The following is a 12,205-nucleotide window of genomic DNA, read 5'->3' on the forward strand; positions in this document are numbered from 1 at the left end:
GCTCAATAAGTGTTATTAAGTATTATCTTTATTAATATTATTAGAACTTAAAGTGGGGGCTTCACTTGGGACAGGAGTGTTGAAGCATCCGTATCACTGCAGCCCCTCTCACTCCCCTTAAGGCAGAGTCCACCGGCTCAGTGTCACAGGGCCGGGGAGACTGCATGCACCCTGTGTCACTAAGCCGTTCTCATGCCCCTCCTTATCTTATGTTTCCCCTTGAGCCTTTTCATTTTACCAGAAGAATTGTATCACAGACTGTGTGTTTGGTCATAAAGCAAGAGTCAGAGAATTCAGAGGGTTGAAATCCTATTCTGTAGAAGGGCGCTGTCCAGCGGAGCTTCCCACAGCAGGGAAAGCGCCCCACGTGTGCTGCGGGCGCGTGGCCTCCGTGCGGATCGGCTGGCCCAGCTCTGGAGCGGCCCGGCGCCTCTTCTGTGTCCCGCAGGCTGAGGATGATTTCTGCACTTTCAAAGGGCTGCCACAGAAACATAAAGACGAAGACTATGTAGTAGAGACCGGACATGGACTGTAAAACCTAAACAGTTTGCCAACGTGTCCTGACAGATCTGCTTTAGACCACAGTGCAGTTACACTGGAGGTCAGTGAAGGGGTAACATGGGACGCTCTGTCCAGGTGGGTATTGTGGAATACATTTTAAATTTGTGTCCTCAACCCTGAGCTTTTCTCTGAACCCAGACTGAAAATATCCCATCACATAATTGACATCTCCTGACCTGATAGATCCTGCAAACTGCTTTTTGGTCCATGGCCGGCCTCCTGTTTTTCCCTTCCAAATGTGCTCCAGCCTCAGCTCATCTGTATCAATTTCAGTGGGTGGCGATGCGTCCGTCCACGGATTCAGGTCAGGTGATAGGATCATAGCTGTCTCTGTCCCCCGAAACCTGAGTCCAGTCAGTCAGGAAATCCTGTTGATTCTGCCCCCAGGATCACTTTTCACCAGGTCCCTTCCTGCCACCCTGTTCTTGCTTCTGTCTGTTCTTGTCCCGCCCCTCCTCAACACAGCAGCCTGGGTGATCCTTTTCAGACACAACCTGGTCACGTCCCTCCTCAGCTCAGAATTCTTTAGTGGCTCCGGATCACACCCGGAGTGCAAGCCAGATGTCCTTCCAGTGAGCGATTGGAAGTGATCTGGCCCCAGTTAGTCTCCAGCCTCCTCTCCTACAGAACTCCCCTCATTCATTCATTCTTCACGTATTTGTTTTTAAGTTTATTTACTTATTTTGAGAGAGAGTCATAATGAGTGGGCGAGGAGTAGAGAGAGAGGGAGACAGAGAATCCCAAGCAGAGCCCCATGCAGGGTTTGAACTCACAACCGTGAGATCATGAGCTGAACCCATGAGCTGAACTGACTGAGCCACCCAGGTGCCACTATGTATTGTATTTTTTATTGAGTTTATCACCCTCTCTGGAATGTGAGCACCACAAAAAGAAGGCTTCTTGTCTGTTTAATTCACCAAGCGTCTAGAACAGTGCTGGTCACATAGTCTCAGTAAGTCTTTTTGGCTGAGTTGAGTGGATGAGGCTAACTTAACCTTAATTCCAAAACTCTATGGGAATAATTCCAGCATGTAAAAGTATGGTCCAGTTTATATAGAGGTAAAAATCCTAACTAAAATACTAGGAGATTAAAAGCGGTCATAAATATATAAGACAAAAAGTACATTTTGACCAAGTTAATTTTAGAGAAGGAATATGAGGTTTAACATGATATCACTTTGATTCACCTCACTATCAGGTTAAAGGAGGACAGGCATAGGATCATCTCAATAAATAGAGAAAACAGTTTTTGATAAAACATATCTATTCACGATTAAAACCTACAGCAGGCTAGGAGTGGAAGGGAAGATTACCTTTTTTAGAACAGCTATAACAAACACAATACCCAGTGTTTAACACTGAAAACTCTTGCTCTGAGTTCTGGGATGACGTGGGAGCCCTCGGTCATTACTTCAGCTGGATCCTAGCCAGAGCGGTAGTACAGGAAAACAAAAACTCTACAGAGGTTAGAAAGGAAAAAACAAACCTTTTCTCAGCAGATGATATAATTGTGAATGTAGAAAATTCAAAGGAAATCTACAGGTAGCATTATTAGAATTAATAAATGAGTTTCATAAATTGCAGGGAAAACTTCTTTTTCTCACTGGATTGCCATGGCTTGCCTCTCCAGGCTGACACATCGGTGGCCCAAGTGGTGCGAACGGACATCCTTGTCTTGTTCCTGATCTTAGAAATCTTTCAGGCTCTTGCCACTACGTATGACATTAGCTGTGGCTTTTCATAGATGCTCTCTGTTAGGTTGAGGACATTTCCTTCTTTTCCGAGTCTGTTGACTGTTTATTACTGTGAAGAGTGTTATATTTTATCCAATGCTCTTTCTGCATCTGTTGAGATGGTCGTGTGGTTTTGTTTTTATTATCTCCTTACACTGTGTTACTTAAGATCGATTTCCTCACTTGGTCGTAGTATGTGATCCTTCTTCTATATTGCTAAGTCTAGTTTGCTATTAGTTTGTTGATGGTGTTGCATCTCTACTCATAAGGAATATTGGTCTGTAGTTTTCTCGTGATGTCTTTGTGATTTTAGTACCAGGGTAATTAATACTGGTCTTTGGGAAAGAGTTTTTTTTGCGAAGGATTGGTGTCAGTTCTTTTTTTGTTTAATTTTTTAATGTTTATTTTTTCTTTTTGAGAGAGAGAGTGAGTGAGAGAGTGAGCAAGTAGGCTAGGGGCAGAGAGAGAGGGAAAGAGAGAATCTCAAGCAGGCTATACACTGTCAGCATGGATTCCAGAGCCCAACGTGGGGCTTGAACCCCCGAACCATGAGATTATTATGACTTGAGGCTAAGTCAGACACTTAAGCGACTGAGCCACCTAGACACCCCTGGGCGTTTTTTTCCTTTAAAACTTTTTTTAAAAATTTTTTATGTTTTTTATTTATTTTTGAGAGACAGAAAGAAACAGTGCAAGCAGGGGAAGGTCAGAGAGAGAGAGCGAGACACAGAATCTGAAGCAGGCTCCAGGCTCTGAGCTAGCTGTCAGCACAGAGCCCGATGCACGGCTCAAACTCACAAACCATGAGATCATGACCTGAGCCGAAGCCTGATGCTTAACTGACTGAGCCACCTAGGCACCCCCCAAATTTTTTTTTAAAACAATGTTTATTTTTGAGCGACAGAAAGAGACAGAGCACGGGAAGGGAGGGTCAGAGAGAGACACACACACAGAATCAGAAGCAGGATCCAGGTTCTGAGCTGTCAGCACAGAGCCCGACGTAGGGCTCAAACTCATGAGCATGAGATCATGACCTGATCTGAAGTCAGATGCTTAATGGACTGAGCCACCCAGGTGCCCCTATTATTTTTTAAATGTTTGATAGAATTCATTAATGAGATTATCTGGGCCTGGGCTTTTCTTTGTGGAAGTTTTTTGGTTACTTATTAAATATCTCTATTTCTTATAGGGTTTACTAGGATTTTCTATTTCCTCTTAAGTCAATTTTGGTAGTTTGTGGCTCGATTAGTTTCCTAGGCCTGCCATAACAAGCTACTTCAAATCAAGTGGCTTAAACAACAGAAATTTATTGTTCTCACAGCTCTGAGGTTTGAAGTTTGAGATCAAGGTGTTGGTGGGCTAGGTTCCGACAGAGACTGTGAGGGAGAATCTGCTCTGTATTTCTCTCCTGGCTTCTCTCCTGGGCGTTCTGGGCTTGTAGATGCTGCGCTCTGATGTCTGCCTCCATCTTCATGTGGCATGCTCCCCGTGTACGTGTCTGTGTCCTCATTTCACCTTTCTCTAAGGACACCACTCATTCTGGATTAGGGGCTTACCTACTCCAGTCTAACCTCATCTTAACTAATTCTATCTGTAGCAACCCAGTTTTCAAATAAGGTCACATTTTAAGATATTAGCAGTTAGGACTTCAGCTTATGAATTTGGGGACCTACAGTTCGGTCTGTAACATTGTCTTTCTAGGAATTTGTCCATTTCATCTAGGTTATCATTTGTTGGCATACAGTTCATAGTGTTCCTTTGTACTCCTTTTTATTTCTGTAAGGTTGGTAGTAATGTCCCTTGTTTTATTCCTGATATTAGTAATTCAGTTCTCACTCTCTCTTTGTCAGTCTGGCTAAAAGTTTGTCAAGGTGGTTAATTTCTTCAAAGAAAGAAATTTTGTTTCATTGATTTTCTCTATTTTTCTATTTTGTTTCATTTATTTCCACTCTAGTCTATTGTTGCTGGACACAAAATTGATATAAAAATCAGTTGAAGTTTGAGATCTATATACCAGCTACAGTGAGAAAATGAATTTTTTTTTAAAAAAGAGCTGTTTATAATAGCATAGAGAAAATCAAGTACCTAAGGATAGTAGTAGAAAAGTGTGCAGTATTTCTACGAAGACAACTATAAGATGTTATTGGGAGACCTTAAGGAAGACAAATAAATGGAAGAATCCACCATATTCATGGATTGGGAGACTTAGTTTTGCTAACATGTCAGTTTTCCTCAAATTGATTTATAATCCTATATAATTCCAATCAAAATATGAAAACAGGTTTTTATTTGTTTTTGGTTGCAACCTGACAAGTTAATTCTGAAATATATATGGAAATGTAGAGGGCTGAGAATAACTGAGACTTTCTTAAAGGAGAGGATGCAGAAAAAGATGCTCTTGGATATCAGGATGCATGATTAAGTCAGTGAGTTACCTTGGCAGCGGACACTAGTGGGCCAGTAAAACAGAATAAAGAGCCCAGACTAGTTCCTCTCTGTGTGAACACATGACTTGTGGGAAGGGGGCTTTTCAGGAAATGATGCTGGGACAGCTGGGTATTTACAGGGAGAGAAATGAAATTGGACTCATACTTTGCACAATGTTCAAAAATCAGGTTTAGGTGGATTGCAGACCTAAATGTGAGAGACAACAACAGTGAAGGGTTTAGAAGATGATGTGTACTTCATGGCCTCAGAGTTGGGAATGGCTTCCCCCCCCCCCCCCCCCCCGCCGCACATTTATTTTATTATTTTTTCATTGTGGTATAATTGACATATTACCTTAGATTAGTTTCAGGTATACAAAATTATTTGGCATTTGTATATACTGCAGTATATTGCAAACGATCACCATAATAAGTCTAGTCAACACCCATCACCATATCTGCTTGTAAATTTCTTGTGACAAAAACTTTTAAGATCTTCTCTTTTAGCAACTTTCAATTATGCAGTACCGTATTTGCTATATAGTCACCAGGCTGTTTATAGAGGGAATGACTTCTTAAAAGAGACACAGAAAGCATTAAATAAAGAAAAAGTGATCATTTGTATACATTTAAAATGGAGAGTATTTGTTTATCAGAAGATACCGTTTACAAAATGGAAAGGCCAGGCACAGAGTGAGTGAGCGTTCGTTCGTTCTTTCTTTCTTTCTTTCTTTCTTTTTTTCTTTCTTTCTTTCTTTCTTTCTTTTTTTAAGTTTTTTGTTTTTTTTTAAATGTTTATTTTGAGAGAGAGAGAGCAGGGAGGGGCAGAGATAGAGGGAAAGAGAGAATCCCAAGTAGGCTATGCACTGTCAGCATAGAGCCAGACACAGGGCTCAGACTTATAAACCATGAAATCATGACCTGAGCTGAAGTCGGGAATTGGACACTTAATTGACTGAACCACACAGGTACCCCTCAAAATTTTTAATTTTAATTCAGTACAGTTAACACACAATGTTCTATTAGTTTTGGGGTACAGTACAGTGATTGAGCACTCCCTACTATACCTGGTGCTCATTCAGCACAACAAATGTGCTCCTTAGTCTCCATCACCTGTTTGACCCATCCCCCCATCACCCTCCCCTCTGGTAACCAGCAGTTTGTTCCCTAGAGTTAAGAGTCTCTTTCTGAGCTTGTCTATCTCTTTTTTCCTTTGCTGATTTGTTTTCTTAAATTCTACATGAGTGAATTCATATAGTATTTGTCTTTCTCTGACTTATTTTGCTTAACATTATACTCTCTAACTCCATCCCTGTCCTTGCAAATGGCAAGATTTCATTCCTTTTTATCGCTGAATAGTATTCCATTTGTGTGTGTTTGTGTGTGTGTGTATGTGTCTCACCTCTTCTTTTGGTTATTGTAAATAATGGTGCGATAAACATAGGGGTACATGTATCCCTTTGAATTCATGTTTTTGTATTTTGGGGGTGAATACCCAGTATAGTGTGATTACTAGATCATGGGATAGTTCTATTTTCACCTTTTTGAGTAACCCCCATAACTGTTCCCACAGTGGCTACACCAGTTCGCATTCCCACCAACAGTGCATGAGGGTTCCTTTCTCTCCCCGTCCTCACCAACACTTGTTGTTTTTTGTCTTTTTGATTGTAGCCGTTCTGACAGGTGTGAGGTGATATCTAGCTGTGTTTTTGATTTGCATTTTCCTGATGATGAGTGATGTTGAACACCTTTTCACGTGTCTCTTGGCCATCTGGATGTCTTCTTTGGAGAAATGTCTGTTCACGTCTTCTGCCCATTTTTTAACTGCATTTTTTGTTTTTTTGGCTGTTACAGATTTTTTTTTGGGTATATTTTGGATACTAACCCTTTATGGGATATGTCATTTGCAAATATCTTCTCCCATTTAGTAGGTTGCCTTTTAGTGTTGTTGTTTCCTTTGCCGTTCGGAAGCTTTTTATTTTGATGCAGTCCCAATAGTTCATTTTTGCTTTCATTTCCCTTGTCTCAGGAGATATATCTGGAGAAAGCTTAACTGTGGCTGATGTCAGAGACATTATTGCCTGTGCTCTCTTCTAAGACTTTTATGTTTTCAGGACTCACATTTAAGTCTTCAATCCATTTTGAGTTTATTTTTGTGCATGGTGTAAGAAAGCGGTCCAGACCCCATTCTCTTGCATATCGCTGTCCAGTTTTCCCAACACCATTTGCTGAAGAGACTACCTTTATTCCATTGGATATTCTTTCCTGATTTGCCAAAGATTAATTGACCATATAATTGTGGGTTTATTTCTGGGTTTCCTATATTCTTCTGATCAATGTGTCTATTTTTGTGCCAGTACCATACTGTAATGTGACTTGAAGTCTGGAATCATGATGCCTCCAGCTTTGCTTTTCTTTTCGGGATCACTTTGGCTATTCAGGGTCCCTTGTGGTTCCATACACATTTTTGGATTGCTTGTTCTAGTTCTGTGGAAAAATGCCCCTGGTATTTTATAGGGATTCCATTAAATGTGTAGATTGCTTTGGATAGTATAGACATTTGAACAGTATTTGTTCTTCTAATCCATGAGCATGGAATGTCTTTCTATTTCTTTGTATCTTCTTTAATTTCTTTCATTTGTGTTTTATGGTTTTCAGGGTACAGGTCTTTCCCCTCTTTGGTTAAGTTTATTCATAGCTATTTTATTTTTTGGTGCAGATGGAAATGGGATTGTTTTTCTTAATTTCTCTTTCTGCTGCTATGTCATTGGTGGATAAAATGCAACAGATTTCTGTACATTCATTTCTGTCCTGTGGCTTTACTGAGTTCATTTATCAGTTCTAGCAGTTTTTATGGAGGCTTTTGGGATGGATATACACACACACACATACACACGCACACACACATCATGTCATCTGAAAATTGTAAAAGTTTTACTTTTCCTTACTGATTTGGATGCCTTTCATTTCATTTTGTTGTCCCAGTGCCGTGACTGGCACTTCCAGTGGTGAGAGTAAACACTGTCCCCTGTCTTGTTCTTGACGCTCTCTGCTTGTCCCCATTAAGGATCACATTACCTGTAAGTTTTTCATATGTGGCCCTTAGTGTATTGAGGTATGTTCCCTCTAAACCTACTTTGTGGATGTTGTTCTTTATTAAGCGCTTTTTCTGCATCTGTTGAAATGATCACAAGGTTTTTACCCTTTCTCTTATTGATGATGTAATCTATCATCTTGATTGATTTGTGAAGATTGAACAGCCCTTGATCCTGGGAATAAATCCCACCTGATCCTGGTGATGACTTTTTAAATGTGTTTGTGGATTCAGTTTGCTGGTATTTTGTTGATGATTTTTGCATCCATGTCCATCAGAGCTATTGGCCTATAGTTCTTTTTTTCAGGGGCGGGGGTAGTGTCTTTATCTGGCTTTGGTGTCATGGTAATACTGGCCTCAGAATGAACTTGGAAGTTTCCCTTTCTCTTCTTTTTTTTGGAATAATTTGAGAAGGATAGGTATTTGGTAGAATTCACCTGTGAGGCTCTGTGGTCCTGGGCTTTTGTTTGTTGGGAGTTTTGTTTGTTTGTTTGTTTTGTCTTTTTTTTTTTTTTTATTACTAATTCAGTCTCCTTTCCGGTAGTCTGTTCAAATTTTCTGTTTCTTCCTGTGGCAGTTTTATGTTTCTAGGAATTTATCCATTTCTTCCAGGTTGTCCAATTTGTCAGCATGTAGTTTTTCATAATATTCTCCTACAATTGTATTTCTGTGGTGTTGGCTATTTCTCCTCATTCTCCTATGATTTTGTTTGAGTCTTTTCTCTCTTTTTTTTTTCTTTGATGATTCTGGCTAAAGGTTTATCAATTTTGTTCTTTTCTAAGAAAGAGTTCCTGGTTTCATCGATCTGTTCTATTGTTTTTAGTTTCTATATAATTTGTTTCTGTTCTAAAAATTTGTAAGTTCATTTATTTTGAGAGAGCACGGGAGAGAGTGGGGGAAGGGCAGAAAGAGAGGGAGAAAGAGAATCCCAAGCAGGTTCCGTGCTGCCAGATTATATAAATGTACTTACGAACACATCTTGAAATTTCGAGGAATCGACATAGGGATCAGAATTAGAAAGGCTGATTTTGAAGGAATAGGACCATTTGGTTGTGTGACAATGAAGAAGTGAACCTCGGTGGCATATTAAAAACAGCATAAGTGCTGGCAGGAAGGCAGAAAGAGCACGTGTTGGTGTAAATATTGAATATGGTCAAGCTAATGAGTGTTAGTGCTGCCTGAAAGTTCATCTCAAGATTACTAAATAAGGGATTATGGCTTGTTCAAATAGATGGAATATTCTTTGTAGACAATGATACATTCCTTGGTTTTACATATTAGTAATCATCCCTTAAGACATCTTTCTTTCTTTCTTTTTCTTTCTTATTTTAGAGAGCAGCTTTTTTTTTTTTTTTTTTTTTTGTAAATTCATCTGTTCTGACAGAGAGAGGGAGAGAGCGAGTATGGGAGAGAAAGAGAGGGGCGCCTGGGTGGCTCAGTTGGTTAAGCATCTGGCTTCGGCTCAGGTCATGATCTCACGGTTCGTGGGTTCGAGCCCTGCGTCGGGCTCTGCTTACAGCTCAGAGCCTGGAGCCTGTCTTCAAATTCTGTGTCTCCCTCTCTCTCTGACCCTTCCCTGCTTGTGCTCTCTCTGTCTCTCAAAAATAAATAAAAAACATTAAAAAATTTTTTTAAAAAAAGGGAGAGAGAGAGAGAGAGAGAGAGAGAGAATCCCAAGCAGGGTCTGTGCTGTCAGTGCAGAGCTGGATGCAGGGTTCAGTCTCATGAACCACGAGATCATGACCTGAGCCAGTATGGAGTGGGATGTGAAGACGTGTTTCTCTAACTCTTGAGTTGTCTTCTCAGGGGCTGTGCATTCACGATGGCACCTGGAAGTCAGCAGTTTACGGTTTTGGAGATCAGAGTAATTTGAAAAAACTACGAAAGGAGTCAAATCTGAAACCTGTCCCAGTTGTTGGTCCGAAATTGAAAAGAAGGTATAATTAACTCAAAATCTGTTCTTTAATATATCTAGTCTAAGGATGTTGTTACTGATGTGATTATTAATAAAGTATGCTCCTAGAAAAGCCCGAGACGGTTTTATAGTGAGTTCTGGGTTGCCTTCATAGCTCCGTGAAGTATAATTAATGCCGTATTCTAAGCTCAAGTACTTTGTACATATTAATATATTTGGACTTGAGGAGAAAATGAATTTTGTGACTTTTCACTATCAAAATCAAACATCAGTTTATGTCGAAAAACCACCATTTAAAAGTGTGATGATCTTGTGTGGATTATCCGCTAAGAGCACTCTTCTGTGAAAACTTCATATGTGAGAACTCTAAACTCCCCTTCGAGTTTGGAGGTTGAAATGAGTCTCATCTAGGGAAATTGGTGGAATCAAACATAGTTACTCTGTGTTACGTGGCCTTGGGACACTGTCCCTGTTGTCACTTGTTTGGTGTCGGTGTAGAGGACACTGGACAGATAGTGAAGGAGATTTTAATTAAGGGCGGATCTGCCATTGTCCTTGTTCCTGCTGCCCCCAGAAACGTTGAATGTTTGATTCACAAGTTCACCAAATTAGCTGTCAGTGGAGAAGACGCACCGTGGTCACCGATCTGTCTTGCAGGTGGCCAGTTTCTTACTGCCGAGAACTCAGCAGCTACGCGGTCCCTTTCCTGGGAGCGGATGTGTCTGTGGTGAAGCGGACGCAGCGCTACTTGCATGAGGATCTGGAGCAGTCCCCTGTGAGTGTGCCTGGTGGCGGCGTTCAGCACCCCTAGCTGGGTAATGTAGGACTTTGACACTGGTAAAGCAGAGAAGGAAGGCCGGCGGATGCATGTCTCAGCTTCTAGAAACGTATGGAACGAGGAGAGAAGAGCATTTTGGATTTTGTGGGAGTGGAGAGAGCCTCCCCACAGTTCAGCCCTGGCCCACCCTGTACCTGGTCAGCGAGACAGAACAGCAGCAGGTTTGGCCCGGAAGTGCTGGGGTCGTGACCACCCCCTCCACCCCTGTTTAGAGTTCTAGCTGCTAGGCTTCCCTCTGGCCCGCGGACATGCCTGGGCTCTTCTGTCCTGGCCGCACCCCGGCCCCCAGAGTGTCGTCTCACTCCTTTCGTGAGAGGACTGCTTCCACTTTGAGACTTAAAGAGGACAGTGTATCTCAGATCAAAGGATTATTTTCTCATTGAAGAGGTTGTAAGTAGACTCTACATCCTCTAATGTGTAATCACGACATTTAGCCACGTTCTTGCGGACTCTTGTATTCAGGCAGAGGAAGTGAATTACCATTTGCAACGATTTCTTTATAAAATAGGCTTCCAATGTCTGCTTTCAGAACAAGCTTTTAGAACATAACACATTCCTATGTGGAGAGTGCTTTGGCGCGGTATTTCTGAGTGCAGAGTAAGTGCAGAGGAAGTGACAAGTGTCAGACATGCTTGTACCGCCGAGTCCGACGGAGGGCCCCATCCTGACTTCTGTCCCTCACCCAGGTCCAGTACGCCGCTTATATAAACGTGGGAGGCATCACCTCTGTTATTAAGCTGATGTTTGCAGGACTTTTCTTCTTATTCTTTGTGAAGTTTGGCATTGGAAGGCAACTTCTCATTAAAGTAAGTGATATTTTAATGAAATTAGGTCTTTACTAGTATTTTCCATGAGTTTTAAAACAATGTCACTGAGGATTTTTTGTTTTTTCCCTTAGTTCCCATGGCTCTTCTCCTTTGGTTATTTTTCAAAACTAGGACCAACACAAAGACAGGTAACCTTTCTTTTGTATACAGGTCTTTAAAATCATAATTTTCCTTAACTTGTTTTTGCATTTCCTCAGTGCATTTACAATAACAGATAAGACTTGAGGGAGCACTGTGTTCAGATGTGCTTTTATGTTCTTTATATAAATTACTTACTCTTTTCAAACACCCCTTAAGGTAGGTATTCTTTCCATTTTACAAATGAGGAAACTGAGGGACAGAGGCTAGGAACCTTGCCCAAGGTTCTACAGTGAGTAAATAGCCAAACTGGGGTGAAGTCTCATAGTGATCTCAAATATGTTTAGTCTTCCACATTTCTCCTCCCCCAGGCCTCCCTCTCTCTTCCCTCCTCCCCCTCGCCGTCCTCCCTCTTCCTCCTCCTCCTTCTCCCCCTCGCTGCCTTTCCCCATCCCCCTCGCTGCCCTTCCCCATCCCCCTCGCTGCCCTTCCCCATCCATCCTGCTTCATCATCCTCCCCGTTCCCCCTCCTCCCGCTGTCTGCCCTCCCGCCCCCTCCCCACACCCCTCCTCCACACCTCGCTGCACCTGCACACCATGGTATCCTCAGTACACAAGAGCTTCATTTCCACCATGTGATTTACAGCCCCTACGTCCAGTGAGGTCATTAGCTTTGCCTGCTTGCGCCAGGCACTGCTGGGAGGCCCCCCTTCCCACCAAGAGGATGGTAGCG

At 41.7% G+C, this 12,205-nt stretch overlaps 1 protein-coding gene across 2 annotated transcripts in view; it reads left to right on the forward strand.

Annotated features, from left to right (window-relative positions):
- SCCPDH (saccharopine dehydrogenase (putative)) overlaps nt 1-12,205 on the forward strand; it is a 38,446-nt gene that overhangs the window by 18,040 nt on the left and 8,201 nt on the right. The window contains exons 6-9 of one of the 2 annotated variants that reach the window (XM_029933043.1): nt 9,621-9,751; nt 10,387-10,504; nt 11,254-11,373; nt 11,466-11,522. In XM_029933043.1, coding sequence (XP_029788903.1) covers nt 9,621-9,751; nt 10,387-10,504; nt 11,254-11,373; nt 11,466-11,522 — 426 coding nt within the window. The remainder of the gene's footprint in view (nt 1-9,620; nt 9,752-10,386; nt 10,505-11,253; nt 11,374-11,465; nt 11,523-12,205) is intronic. The other variant, XM_029933044.1, reaches the window with a different exon arrangement.

The sequence above is a fragment of the Suricata suricatta genome, chromosome 3, assembly GCF_006229205.1.
Source record: "Suricata suricatta isolate VVHF042 chromosome 3, meerkat_22Aug2017_6uvM2_HiC, whole genome shotgun sequence".
NCBI classification, from domain to species: domain Eukaryota; kingdom Metazoa; phylum Chordata; class Mammalia; order Carnivora; family Herpestidae; genus Suricata; species Suricata suricatta.